The sequence below is a fragment of the Muscardinus avellanarius genome (assembly GCF_963383645.1).
Source record: "Muscardinus avellanarius genome assembly, chromosome: 16".
NCBI lineage: Eukaryota > Metazoa > Chordata > Mammalia > Rodentia > Gliridae > Muscardinus > Muscardinus avellanarius.
In genome coordinates this window covers 14,828,594-14,843,313 of record NC_137802.1, presented here as the reverse complement: position 1 = coordinate 14,843,313, position 14,720 = coordinate 14,828,594, and the positions used below count along the sequence as shown (strand labels likewise).

Here is a 14,720-nt window from a genome sequence, read left to right as displayed (position 1 = left end):
ATTTTTGCATTTTTATTTGGAAACAGGGTCTCCTAAGCCAGCACGCGGGGCTAGCTTCGAACCTGCGCGATCCTCCTGTCTCTGCCTCCCAAGCGCGGGGATTACAAGCCTGTGCCACCACGCCCGGCTCCAGGCCTAACACTTCTAATGATGAGATTGTAAACAGTGCCCCGGCCACGAGCACGTCTGGTATGTAGTGTATGGTACGTAATGTGCATAGGCTCTCCTTAAAAAAAACACAAAAGCAACACATTGCTGAAATATCTTAAAAATAATTGGGATGTCAACTGACGCTCTGAATGCCCGCCTCAACCCTAACGGCCACCTTGTTGCTTTCTTCTGCTTCTGGTGACAGGTAGCACGTGGGGACTTGGTCCTGGGTAAGGCTTTACATGCGCGATCTCATTTGCTTCTCAGTTTCCAATAAAGTTTTTACAAAGAGGAAACCATGGCTGGAGGGTCCATACCTGCTCAGGTAGGCAGGTCTGGGGCGGGAGTCGGAGGAGGGTGGGTAGGAACTGCGTGGTTCCCAGGCCCGGGTCTGGAGGTTAGACTCTAAGTACTTTGGTCCTGGGCACTAGAGTTTGCCCACCATCTGTCTCGGAGGCTCCATTCTCTCCACTACTCAATGGAAAATTCCCTTCACTTGCGCCCGTAGAAACAATACCGAACCCCACCTCCGTGTACCTGCAAATAAGGAACCTCTCTTGTCCCTGCATCTACCCACTTCTGACTTGTCTAGAGCAGTTCATGGGTGCAACCCCGGGCCCTACTTAGCCTCCTCCTATCCTGCGCCAGCAATCGCCAGGCCAGACACCAGACATCCGGTGGCCATTACTCCACCCCGGCACGCTCACCTGCGCACCACCATTGCGGCACTCTAAAGCTCTCCTGCTTTTTTGAGAACCTCGGCTTCTTCGGCACCCTGGCTACCTGGAGCTCCTCCAGAGCCATGGTCATCCCTGACTTCTCGCCCACTCTGCCTGTGGCCGTATCTAGGGACCCAAACTCAAATCACCTGAAATCCTTCAAGAACACGGCGAGGTTTGAGCGTGGACACTGGCCTTCTGTTTGGATCAAGCCAAAGCCTCATCCCAAGCGATCGCATTTGGACGCCAGACCCACCTGAATACCCAGCGACAGCCGCCAGATGCGCGTGCCCCCACCCAAGGGGCCTCTGCTTCCTACAGATTTCTGGGAAGTCCTGTCCAGGGTGTGAAAAGAGATCCCCGAGCCTGGCATGATGTCTGGCACTGACATGCTTGATAAACATGTCACTGATGACGTGAGGCAGATGTTCAATGCAGTTCAATTACAAGTTAAATGCAGCGGGGGCTGCGGGGAAGTGAGTGGAGTGGCTGGAGATCTCTCTGGGGAGATGCCATTTAAAACCCCAAGACTAAGGATGAGCCCGAGGGGAGGACCGTTCCAGGTGGCAGAAAAGATGTGAGTGAAAGTCCAGCGTGCAGAGTAATGAGAGCAGCGAGGCCAGGACCCTCTTCTGCCTGCGAGAGACAGAACCGTTCGGGAAAGGGTTGGGCAGAGATGGAGGCGGGGAGACCAGAGAGGGACCACAGCCCTTGGCCAGGCTCCCAGAGCGACGCAGGCATCTCAAACCAGTGAGAATGAGGAGATGGACAGAGAAGATTCAAAGACGTATTTTGGTGGGAGGGTGCTCTTGCTTTGATGATATAACTAGCCATAAAAAATACAACAGACATTTCAAGAGGAACTCCTAGAGCCGAGTGTGGTGATGCACGCCTGCGGTCCCAGTATGTGGGAGGCTGAGACGGAAGATCCCAGGTTTGAGGTCAACCCCAGCAACCTGGAGACCTTACTTCAAAAGAAAGAATAAAATAAGGCTGGAAGTACAGCGTGGAGGTAGAATGCCCCTGGCTTCAGCCTTCTGTAATCCCCCGCGCAGAGTAACTCTAGCTTGGGCGGCTGAGTAGCTGGTGGGTGAGATGGGGAGAAGTGGCCTTGTGGCTGGGAAGACAGGACACAGACTCTGAAAGGCGGGGTGCTGGGGAATCGGCGAAGCGGAGGTGACATGTCTCAGAGGAGGGAGGACAAGAAAAGAGGTCCGTGCAAGAAAGATCACTTGGAGGTTGCTGACTGACAGTGTAAGTTAAGGGACTGGATGCGCAGCCCCAAGGAAAAAGAGGGCCCGGGAGGTGCCCACAGACTCCGGAGAGGACGAGGAGCTGGACGGGAGGCGGGCGATGCCTGCTCCGGGCTCCTCCCTCCCCCATCCTCTGCCACCTGCCTTCTCCATTTATACCTTCTGTCCCAGTGTAATGATTAACAGCCATTTCTAGAAGACAAAACTAAGCATTAAACTCCTGGAATTTTCCCCACAGCCTGTCGGACATGATGGAAGTAACTCAGCCCGGTGGCACAGCCCAGCGAGGACCTGGACCTGGAGACAGAAACAGCTCTGCCCGTGAGCTGGGGGGTTTGGAGCGAGCCCCCAGCTTCCCTGCACCCGCTCTCCTCTGTGACCGACCTCCCAGAGGCAGGGCCTCGGGAATGCATTCGGGTGCTCTCACTGCTTTCCTGTACAACCCTCAAACTCCGGCTGGACAGACTGCTAACACTTTCCAAGACACAGGGACCCCACACTCCCTCATCTTCCTACCCCGCCAGGCATCCTGGCAAACGCAGCACCTGTCAATCTTCCTGCCCGTGCCTAGCTTCAGGAACTGTTATTTTTTTTGGTCCTGGGAATTGAACCCAGGGGCACATTACCACTGAGCTATACCCCAGTGTTTATTTATTTACTTATTATTTATCGATTGATTTTGGTATTGAGGATTGAACTCAGAGTCATTCTTTTTTTTTATTTTTATTTTTTGCGGGTCTGGCGATGGAACCCAGGAGCATTCGACCTCTGAGCTACACCCACTGCCTTATTTTTTATTCTGTATTTTGAAACTGGATCTCACTGAGTTGCAGAGGGCCTCACTAAGTAGCTGAGGCTGTCCGTGAGCCACGATCCTCCGGTCTCAGCCTCTTGAATGCTGGGATGACAAGCGTGCGCCACCACGCCCGGCTTGAACGCTGTGTCATTCTATCTCTGAGCTATGCTCCCAGCTCCATCCCCCATCCTTTTTTAAAAAGTGGTGCGGGGGGATTGAACCCAGGGGGTGTTCTATCTACAAACTATACCTCCAGCCCTATTCTAGTTTTTATTTTGAAACAGGGTCTCATTAGGTTGTGAAGACACTCACGTGCTGCTGAGGCTGGCTACGAACCCGTGGTCCTCCTGTTTCACCCTCCCAGGTACTGGGATTTCAAGCTTGCACCACCACGCCTGGCTTTTATTTTTATTTTGAATCTAGGTCTCATTGAGTTGCTGAGTCTTGCTAAGTCGCTGAGGCTGGCCTCACACCTACAATCATCCTGTCTCAGCCTCTCAAGAGTGGGATTATGGGTATGAGCTGCTGCACTGGCCATCAGAGGAGTCTCCCTAGGCTCGGTTCCCACCCACCCGCAAGGCTGAGCAAGCCATGCCCTCCGAGGACAGATCCCAAGGACACTCTTCCACACTGCGCATCTTGTCAGGCCAGCTGAGCTGGGGTGCGAGGTTTCCCTAGCACCCACACACTCAGTGCCGTAGGAGCCGCTCCCCGTGGTGTCTGACCCCTCGCCCCCCAGCTCAGATGACCACCGTGACCTCCACAACCACCCAGCCCTGGCAGGATCATGGTGCCCGCCACCCAGTAGCTATTTAATAAAGAGCCGCTGAGGGAAGCCCTAAAGAACAAATTACCACCAGCACCAAAGAGAAAGAGCGCCAGGTTTGCTTTGCAGGATTCCCGTTACATTGGTTTTGTGGCACGTTGGTTTGCAGGACCAGTTCTTAAATACCCCCTGCTGCCCCTGTCCTGCGCTGAGTTTCAATAACCAAAATATAAGCACAATGAATCTGAAAGCTAAATATTCAGATTTTTAATGAATTCATGCTTTGAAATTCTGTTTTTTTTTTTTTTTTTTTTTTTTTACTGTACTGGGGATGGAGTCCAAGGGCATCCCACCTCCGAGCTACACCTTCCAGCCCTATTTTTTATTCTTTATTTGGAAACGGTCTCACTGAGTTGCAAAGCGCCTCACTGGTCGTGAACTATGATCCTCCTGTCTCAGCCTCCCAAATGGTGGGATTACAAGTGTACACCATCATGTCTGGCTGTTCTTTTTTAATTTTTATTTGAAAAAAAATTATATATATATATATATTTTTGGCGGGTCTGGGGATGGAACCCAGGGGCATTTGACCTCTGAGCTACAGCCCCTGCCCTATTTTTTATTCTTTATTTTGAAACAGGGTCTCACTGAGTTGCAGAGGGCCTCACTAAGTAGCTGAGGCTATCCATGAACCGCAATCCTCAGGTCACAGCCTCCCCAATGCTGGGATTACAAGCGTGCGCCACCACGCCCGGCTTTATTTGAAATTTTAACCTCGGGGTTAGATTCTACCAGTGAGCAAAACTATATTGTGGGCAATAAAGACACACTTTGGGCGATTCACTAAATGATAACGGCCACGATGAATAAGGCATAACTAACTAAAAAATCAAGTCCCAGATACTTTAAAGAGTATTTTCTTGGGGAGATGGTTAGAGCAGGAGGCAGCAAAAGACAGAAAATGAAGAGACAAGGTTCAGCATTTTTTTTTTGTTATTTGTTTTTTGGTGGTTTTGGGGACTGAAGTAGAATGGAAGCATTCTACTTCCAAACTACATCACCAGCCCTATCTTATTTTTTAATTTGAAACCAGGATTTTGCCAAGTTGCTGAGGCTGGCCTCGAACCTATGATTCTCCTGTCTCAGCCTCCCAAGTACTGGGATAACAGGTGTGTGCAGCCAAGGTCCAGCAGCCACTGGCAGTGAGGAGTGGTGCTTTTTAGGACCTAACAGGGCCTCTGAGTGTCAGGGTGTCCCAGCCACAGACTGAGTGGGAGGTCGGGCTTGGTACTGCTCTACTCCAAACTTACACTCAACACGTCAAGAACGCCCCATTAGGCAGTATTTAGATACGTTATCTGGCTCCCCAGGAACCGGTGAAGAATTCGATGTATGTTGCATGAACAATTTATTATTCTACAAAAATTTATCTAAGCTGTCAGAGAGTAGGCGGGTTCCATAGTCACAATTTAAGAGAGAAAATGGAATTTGTCATCTACTTATCGTAAAACTGCCACCAACAGTTTAATATGAGGGATGGCACTGTCCCTTGCCAGAATGCTCGACTGGCTCTTCATCTAGGAGGAAGATGAGATTTTTTTTTTCTGTCTTTGTTCAAATCCAGTCAAAATACTTGTGCTATTAAGCTTCATTTGCGGTATTTAAGACACATCTTCAGAAACTCGGTTTAGTTATTAGAGCCAGCCGAAAAAGCGCTGGTTGTTAATTTCACTGTCAATTTTAACAGTCAGCCAGTGGTGACCGAGAGCACTGCCACGATCGCTTCTCGGCCTTTTGACCAAGATTAAGGACAGGACCAGGACTTCTTCACAGGCCCAGCAGTGCGCGGCGCCGTCCAGGTTCTCAGCGCGCATCTCAACAAGACGATGCCAGTCGAATGCAGCTGAAAACGGTACCAACAGCTAAAACCAGAGTCGGAGCTAATACTTAACTGCTAAGACTTCCTACGGACAATCTCCACATCAAACGGTGTTATCTCCGGAGTAACCACAAAGTCACAACTGTCACAACCAGCTGCCAGAACCCGTCTGTTAGGGCAATTACTTTAGAGTATTTGGAAAACTTCAGAAAAAATTCCAGGAAGTCCAGGGGTTGAGAGCCTGTGATGTAAGGAGAGAGTGATCTTTCTTATCCCAACACTAGTAAGCTAAACTTAAACGTTCTTTTCCCTTCCCCATCCAGGGTCACCTGTCCCTTCTGGAAGCCCCAGGTGTCCAGGCAAGCAGGAGGTCCCTCTTCCCCACACGGGGAGCTGCTACCCTGCCTGCTGCCGCCTCCCGCTAGGCGTGCGTTGTAACTCAGGGTGACGCTGGCTCAGAGCACGGCCATCTGTCAGCCGGGCCTTGGGACACTATGCACAAAAGTCGACTTGTGCACGCCTGTCACCCCAGTACTTGGAAGGCTGAAATAGATGGATCGCAGGTTTGAGACCAGCTTCAACAACCCAGAGCAACCCTGTTTCCAAACAAAAATTAAGAAAGGCTGTGGTGGCCAGGCATGGTGGAGCAGGCTTGTAATCCCAGCACTTGGCAGGCTGAGACAGGAGAAGTACAGGTTCACAGCCAGCCACAGGAACTTGTGAGGCCCTCTACAACTTAGTGAGACCCTGTTTCAAAATAAATAATAAAAATAAGGCTGGGGGTATAGCTCTGGGGTAGAACAGCCCTGGGTTCCACCCCCAGTACCACAAAACAAACAAACAAACCAAAAAACAAAAGGGGCTTGGGGTAGCCCACAGGTAGAATGCCCTTTGGGTTCAATCCCCATTACCTCCACACCCCAAAAAAGGACTTGCATTAAATAAAAGCCAAGGGAATAAATATTGATCGAATGTCTCTTTTTCATAATTACGACAGCAGCAGCCATGGCAACTGTGATTCCAACCCCATGTACTCGGCACGGCCCATGCGCCAGGTGCAGACTCATGACGACCCTGAGAGGTAAGTGCCACCATCCACATTCAGCCTCAGGGACTCCAGCTGCAGGACTCAACGGCTCTTTCTGCTTGAGTTCTCAACTACCGGTAAGACTCAAGATGAAATCAAGTCTGAAGCCACTGAGAGTTTCCGAATATCACAGGCCTCTTGAGTTCTAAAGCCCTAATCATTAAGTTTTTTTTTTTTTTTTTGGTGGTGCTGGAAATGGAACCCAGAGGCCTTCTACCTCCGAGCTACACCCCAGCCCTATTTTATTTTATTCTTTGTTGTGAAACAGGGTCTCACTGACTCGCCAAGGGCCTCACTAAGTAGCTGAGGCTGTCCTCGAACTGCAATCCTCTTGTCTCAGCCTCCCGAATGCTGGGATTCCAAGCGTGCACCACCATGCCCGGCTTACCCCAGCTCTATTTCACTTTTTATTTGGAAACGGGGTCTCGCAAGGCTGCTGAGAGCCTCGCTACCGAGTGAGCCTGCAATCCTCCTCTCTCAGCCTCCCGCTGGAATTACAGGTGTGCACCACCACGCCCGGCTTCCTGACTGACCATAGCTCTGAGGTTATGATTCCCCCCTGCTCATTCCCCCCGCTTTCATCTCCGTGCTGGTTTGTCTCAGAAGCCCAGACTTTCAAAACAGATTTGTGAGAAAACAGTCCTGAGATCGCAGCAGAAATGAGGAGGGCTTCCCGTTCTGCTGCTCGGGACCCCCTTCTTGTTCTCTCCTGTATCCATCCTTGGATGCCTTCGACGCCTCTCTAGCCAACGCTCTCATGTTTATCCTCAAAAGCCTGCACACTTATTTCCCCAACATTATAAACGTCCCCGGGCGCACAGGTCTGCATTAGTTCTGGGTGGCTTCCTTTACACAGATGCCACTACCCCCAGCCTATCACAGGCCATCGCAGTCCCCAGGGACTCCTTCATCGGCTGTCTTCTGAGAGAATGCTGAAAACACACCAATTCCCTACATTTTCATGTTTAAATCTCTTACACTTCTCTGGGGTCTCTTGAACCCATAAACATACACCGAAGAGGGAAGGATTTTGCTGTAGGATTATTATACGCAACTTTAAAGACCACAGTTAGCCGCGGTCTACCGGCTAACTATCTATGGTCTATCTATGGATGGGCTTCTAAGGAGAGGTGGGGACATAGACCCCTCCTGCCTGGATCAACCAAACTACTCAACCAAAGGCCATTTCGCAGGAGACAGAACCAGGGGCATCCTCAGGGCCCAGGTGAGTGTGGTGAGGCGAGGCACTTGTCCAGTGAAGCCCTCCAAGGGTGGGTCTGTACTGGATCCTGCTGGTACAGAAAAATGCCTGGTCTACACACCCCGAAGATCATGGTGACACAGCAAAGAGTACCTGTGCTTTAGGGGCAGGAAAGGACGCAGCGGAGCGTTAGGGGAAGGACTGCGTGTGAACACTGGCTTTGGGACCACCACCCAGCCAGCCAGGGATTTTCTCATTCAACAACTTACTCGGGGTGTGTCTCCCCGTGCCAGGTGCTGGGGGAGCGACGGAGGAACACCAGGCCCTGGCCCTGCTCTCCAAGACCTCAGGTTTCAGGATCACAAGCCGGGCGTGGTGGCGCACGCTTGTCATCCCAGCATTTGGGAGGCCGAGGCAGGAGGATCGCGGCTCGCGGACAGCCTCAGCTACTTAGTGAGGCCCTCTGCAACTCGGTGAGACCCTGTTTCAAAATAAAGAATAAAAAATAGGGCTGGGGGTGTAGTTCCTCTGAAGGTAGGACGCCCCGCGGTTCCACCCGCAGTACCGCAAAAATAAATAAATATCAAAAAAGATTAGAAATTCAAAAGTGTGGCAGAGGATGAATCTAGAAGGCAGTCTACCTTGACAGAATGTCCAAGAGATGAAATGTTACGTTTTTGACAGAGCACGAGACCTGGGCTGAAGACGAGACAAGCCTCAGCTCTGCCCTGCCCCTGGCCAGCGTCCCCCAAGGCCCAGGGGGCTTTCTTAGAGCTCTGCAGAATTTCCCTTCCAGCTCCTGCTTCCTGGGTGCAAACCATTCTCCCCTCCCTCCCCAGCGTGCCCTCAACTCCGTTCATAGTATATGAGCAAGAACTGATGGCAGGAATCTTGAGTAGACTGAAATAGGCACAGCCCTTTAACATTTCAAAAAATAAGCTTTGAGATGAATATAGACAGCAACATCTTCCTGTGCCAAAATTAATAAAGGAGATCTTATATAATAAATGACTTTTTCTTTGAATTTTGCTACTTGTTAATTTCACTAAACAGCTAGCAAGCTGGGCAACTTTTATTTTATTTACACTGGGCTTTTGGGGACCCTCTAGCCCTGGTTAGTATATATTTTTAAACAGTCAAGAATTCAGACTACAAGGCCAAAAACATTTGGCGCTCCATTTCCAGTTCAAAGTATAAATTCTTTTTTTTTAAGGTCTGGAGATGGAACTCAGGGGCATTTGAATTCTTAGCTATCCCCCCTGCCCTATTTTTATTCTTTATTTTTGAAACAAGGTCTCACTGTAGCTGAAGCTGTCGGTGAACTGCGATCCTCCAGTCTCAGCCTCCCGAATGCTGGGATTACAAGCGTGCGCCACCACGCCCGGCTCAAAGTATAAATTCTAACAACGCTCCACTCTTAAGTCTTTTTATGTGTATGTGCGGTACTGGGGATTGAATCCAGGAGCATTCTACCTCTAAGCTATACCTTCTTGCCCTATTTTTTTTTTTTTTTTAATTTTGAAACAGGGTCTTGCTAGGTTGGTGAGAGTCTTACTACCCACAATCCTCCTGTCTCAGCCTCCCGAGTCCTGAGATTACCGGTGTGCGGCACCACACCCGGCTCTGACTTAGTCAAGCCACACAGTCAGGTTAGTACCCCAGTTCAAAAGAATAAGCCAAGTAGCCAGACTCCAAACCAAAGGTATAATCCTAAGACCAACACGCTCGAAATAAGCCCGGACTTATTTGTTTACAAAATATTCATGACTTCAAAGCGAAAAAGGAAGAACTAGTCCTCGGAATTCCTTAAGAGTTAAAATTTAAAGGTGGCTCCGGGACAAAGGAGAGGTTATTTGCACATCGGTTCCTAAGGACTGTGTATCAAAATGGCACTGTTGGAAAAGGCAGTGGGTACCTTTTACTGTGCAACGCTCTAGTGCTATGCGTAAGATAAGAAGCAATGTGGAAGCAGTAGCGACTGCATTTCTTTTTTCTGCAAACAGTTGCCTTAAAGTATAAAAAAAGAAACAAAAACTGAGCATGAAATGAAAGGTTCATGCAGGCCTATGAGCGAACGAAAACAGAAACCCAGAAACCACCCCCAGCCCCGGGGCCCTGCCCTCCCCGGCCCCCCGCCACCCCCCCCCCCCCCGCCAAGGCTTTGCTATGGGCTTAAAAAACCCCTTCTGTTTCGGAGGCTACAGGCTGTATACATTCACCTGGTGGCTCATGAAGACCAGAAACACTGTCATAGAAAGAAGCTCTCTGAAAATTCTGAATCTCTAAAGCAGAGAAACAGTAGAAACAGGACAGAAGAGCAAATATACAAATACTTCAGTTAGTGGGAAAGAAAGACATTCGACATCACAGGTAAACTTTGGAGCTGGGCCACAGAGTGGCCAGTCCAGGGCAGATCCCATGCAACCTTACCGTTTAGAGAATTGGCGCATTTGGACAAAGTTTTTTTTTTTTTTTTTTTGCGGGTCTGGAGATGGAACCCAGGGGCATTTGACCTCCGAGCTACACCCCCTGCGCTATTTTTTATTCTTTATTTCGAAACCGGGTCTCACTGAGTTGCAGAGGGTCTCGCTAAGTAGCTGAGGCTGTCCGCGAACCGCGATCCTCCAGGTCTCAGCCTCCCGAATGCTGGGATGACAAGCGTGCGCCACCACGCCCGGCTTGGGGACAAAGTGTTTTTTTTTTTTTTTAAATAAAATAAATTTAAACGGAATCAAAGAGCATATTCCCAACCCAGGCATGAGCATCTCACTGTATCGATGTTCAACCGGTTACCCCAGGGACGTGCAGGACGACAGAGTAATCAGGGGCTGGTCGTGTTGTTCCGTGTCAAAATACCTCGCCATTAGTAAATCAGAACAAGACTACCACGAGTTAGATCACTATGGTGGCAGTGACTAGTAGCAGCTCTTGCTGTCAAAAATTCACGCTGCTATGAAATTTGACTTCCAATACAAATACAATGTTTGGAAACATAATTTACTTCAGGTAGAAATTACCAAAGATTGGTGACTACCATTAAGGAAAACAAACTTTATGATCTGTTGTAGCAATATGTTAAAAAAAACACATCAACTCTCAACAGATTGATGGTTCTGTTACTCACGAAGGTACCCTAGGAGGCACACTGACACGCAAATGCTGTCATTAGGACTTTTTTCTGTATATAAGCCTTCAAGTGGCAAGCAGTCTTAAGCAGCTGGTAGAGATCCCAGAACAACATCTTGTAGCAAAAAGGAAGGCATTATGAATCTCTAGGGCAGGGCTGCCACCAACGTCTCTTATTTCTCCTGCTTTGGCCCTGAGAAAACTGTGAAGCCCTAACCCCAGGTGTGTCTTAACACACAAGGTCCCTGCTCCAGGTCACCTCCGCGGGCAAGCCAGGTGCACCGGTCATATATCCATCCATTTGTGGCCAACCCGGCATTTTTCTTTTTCTTTGCTTTTTTATTTTTGTGGTGTTGGGGACCGAACCCAGTGTGCCTCCTAGCTACACCTCCGGCCCTAGTTTATTTTTTACTTGGAAACAGGGTCTCGCTAGGTTGCTGAGACCATTGGTAAGGTGGTGACACTGGCCTCAAACCTGCGATCCTCCCGTTTCAGCCTCCCAAGTACTGGGATTATAAGTGTGCGCCACCATGGCCACCTCAACCTGGTATTTTTCTGCTTTTGCATTTCAGTGGCTATGAAAAGAGGAAACAAATTGGGTGTTTTTCAGGGCTATTTTCTTTTCTTAGAGAAGAGGCTCTCCTTCCTCTCCTTATCTCAAGTGGTCTCTATGTTCTAAGTGAGGAGTGAGGATTCTCTACCTTGGAACCCACGCCCATCTTCTGTGCCTGAGAGACCTCGTGGATGAGACATGCAGTCCTCAGGCGTGGCCCCACACACCACTGCCTCTCCTCTCTGCCTGACCCTGTCTCTGAACAGCAGCCCCTCCCAGACCTTCTCTGTCCCTCCGATTCAACTGGCTGCTGGGCGACAGGGTTTCCAGCGGACAGCAGCACTGTTAGGAGTGATTCGACAGGGTTGAATCACGCTCGGGCCGGGCAAGCCTCCTCGTGGCCTGTCTGCACTTCCAAGCCGCGTGCCTGTCACCAGGCAAGGACTATTAACTGGGCCGTGCAGACCTGTGTAGCCCGGGAGGTCAGAGCTGAAGGGGCTGAGCGAGGTCCTGAATCTGTTAGGTGGAAATCACAAAGCAGCAGGTCAGGCATCTGCAGACACGGTCCTACCTCTAATACCTACATGTGTGCTGCGTAATTTGGACTCTTCACTCCACCCTAAGACCTTCCCCTCACCCCCACCCTGCTGCCAAAATCCCCCTGGTATCTGGAGCTGAAGGAGCGGACTGGAGGAGAAAGCCCGGGAAGCCCAGGGCCGAGGCAAAGACACCCTGCGCTGGCCCTGGGTCTGCGTCTGTCTCCGCCCCGTTCCTCAGGGCACCACAAGCGGTGGGGTGTTCTGTTATTTCCAGTTCCATCTCACAGATCCCACCCTGGAAGCACCTAGTTAGACCTGCAATTGTGGAAGACTGGGCCAGGCTCTTCGGGTGTTTTACACAGCAGTTTTTGGTTAAGAAATATAAAAATAGGAATCAAAAAGGGGTTCATGAGGCCAGAACTTGGGTATAAACTCAGGACCTAATTCCTTTCATGAAACTTGTCAGCGTTCCCCAAAGAGCTTATTCTCTTCAAAAGAAAGAAAACCAGTCTCTGGGCATCTTGCAAACTCTCCTCTATCCTTTCTTTTCTTTTTTTTCTTTGAGGGTCTAGGAATGGAACCCAGGGGCATTCGACCTCCGAGCTACACCCCTGCCCTATTTTTTATTCTTTATTTTGAAACAGGGTCTCACTGAGTTGCAGAGGGCCTCACTAAGTAGCCGAGGCTGTCTGCGAAGTGCACCACCACGCCCCGCTTTATTCTTTCTTTTTTGCCTAGGCTGGCCTTGAACTCCTGGACTCACACCATCCTCCTGCCCTCAGCCTCCCAAGTGCCGGGAATATAGGTGTCTGGCTTGAGTTCTTAAGTGGTGGCAATCCCGTTCCCTCACCTCCTTTGCCTCTTTCCCCCCAGGCCGCTGTCCACCCCACTCCTGCACCCTCCTGCCCCATGATCTTCCACCCCCGCCTGTCAGATGAGCCACTGCTTGCCCTGCTTCTTCCAGTGCAGGCTGTGAGCAGCCTACTGATGTTATGTACCCCACCACGTCCAGCGTCCCAAGCCCGGAGCCTGAACTCAAGGGGCGCCCCAGCCTCGCTGCTGCCTGCCCACCGCCTCTCCTTTTCTGCCCCGGCCCCGGGGCAGACGCTGAGCGCTGGGCCCCCACTTCCCACTTCTAGCCCCTGATCCTCTAATGCCCCTTGCTCCCCACCCTCACCGCTAAGAACTCTTCTCTCGATCCTCAGCTCCGGGTGAGTCAGTCCATGCTAACCTTTCTGCCAATGTTGCAGGTGATCGGGAATGCAATTCTCAAAAATCAATGCTGAAACACTGCGCTTCGTTGCCTAGTCAAGAAGCTATTTTTATTTTATTTTATTATTTTTTTGGTGGTACTAGGGTTCCTGCAAACCCTTCTACCTCTGGGCTACACTCCCAGACCTATTTTTATATGTTTTAATTTGGAAAAAGGGTCTTTTTTTTTTTTTTTTTTGGTGGTACTGGGGTTCCTGGAAGGCCTTCTACCTCAGGGCTACGCTCCCAGACCTATTTTATACTTTTTTTTTTTTTTTTTTAATGTGGAAACAGGGTCTCCTAAGCCAGCTTGTGCGGCTGGCTTCGAACCTGCTCAATCCTCCTGTCTCCGCCTCCCAAGCGCGGGGATTACAAGCGTGCGCCACCACGCCCGGCAATAAGCTATTTTTATTTTATGCTTTTTGGTATGGGAATTGAAACCAGGTGTTCTACCTCTGAGCTATACCCCAGCCAGTATTATTATTATTATTATTATTATTATTATTATTATTATTATTAGGTGGTACTGGGGGTAAAACCCAGGGAAGAACCTTTTATACCTCCGGGCTAAACTCTCAGACCTATTTTATATTTTATTTGGAAACAGGGTCTCACTAAGTTGCTGAGGCTGGCTTGGAACCTGTAGGATCCTCCTGTCTCAGCCTCCCAAGAGCGGGGATTACAAGCGTGCGCCACCATGCCCAGCTTATTCTTTTAAATTTTGAAACAAGTCTTGCTAAGTTGCTGAGGCTGGCTTCAAACCTGACATCCTCCCATCACAGCCTCCCAAGTATTAGAATTACAGGCATCTCCCACCATGCCCAGCTTGGTCAATTATTTCTCTTCAAGCACAAAAAATATCACATCCTTTTGTGCTCCAGGGAGGAGGAAGTCATTTCCTCCGTTTTACATCCTTAAAAACTCACTCTGCCCAGATGTGGTGGCGCACGCTTGTAATCCCAGCATTTGGGAGGCTGAGTCAGGAGGGTCGCGGTTCACGGACAGCCTCAGCTACTACTTAGTGAGGCCCTCTGCAACTCAGTGAGACCCTGTTTCAAAATAAAGAATTAAAAATAGGGCTGGGGCACACACCATTCGAGCTGGCAGCGCCGCACCTCTTCCCTTTGGGAAATGCTTTCCGCTGGTCCTGTCCACCCACCAGTGCCCGTCTCTCTAGCACGAGCACCCGTGATAACCTGAGCTCAGTCTTTGTCCCTCTACTTCCGGTTTCTCAGACCCCATACCGGCCCTTCCCAGCAACACAGTCTAGAGCAGCTCTGCTCCGAGGGCCTGCAAATTCTATTCTTTCTTTTTTGAGACAGGGTCTTGCAAAGTTGCCCCAGCTGGCCTCGAACTCCTGGACTCAAACCATCCTCCTGTCCTCAGCCTCTCATGTTTTC

At 49.9% G+C, this 14,720-nt stretch overlaps 1 protein-coding gene across 4 annotated transcripts in view; it reads right to left on the bottom strand.

Annotated features, from left to right (window-relative positions):
• The window catches only part of MYH10 (myosin heavy chain 10), a gene marked incomplete at both ends in the record, with an annotated part of 167,806 nt that overhangs the window by 46,659 nt on the left and 106,427 nt on the right, over positions 1–14,720 (bottom strand). Inside the window, one exon of one of the 4 annotated variants that reach the window (XM_080714206.1) lies at positions 10,071–10,133. The exons of the other annotated variants lie outside the window; for them this stretch is intronic. Coding sequence (XP_080570332.1) covers positions 10,071–10,133 — 63 coding nt within the window. The remainder of the gene's footprint in view (positions 1–10,070; positions 10,134–14,720) is intronic. 4 annotated transcript variants of the gene reach the window in all.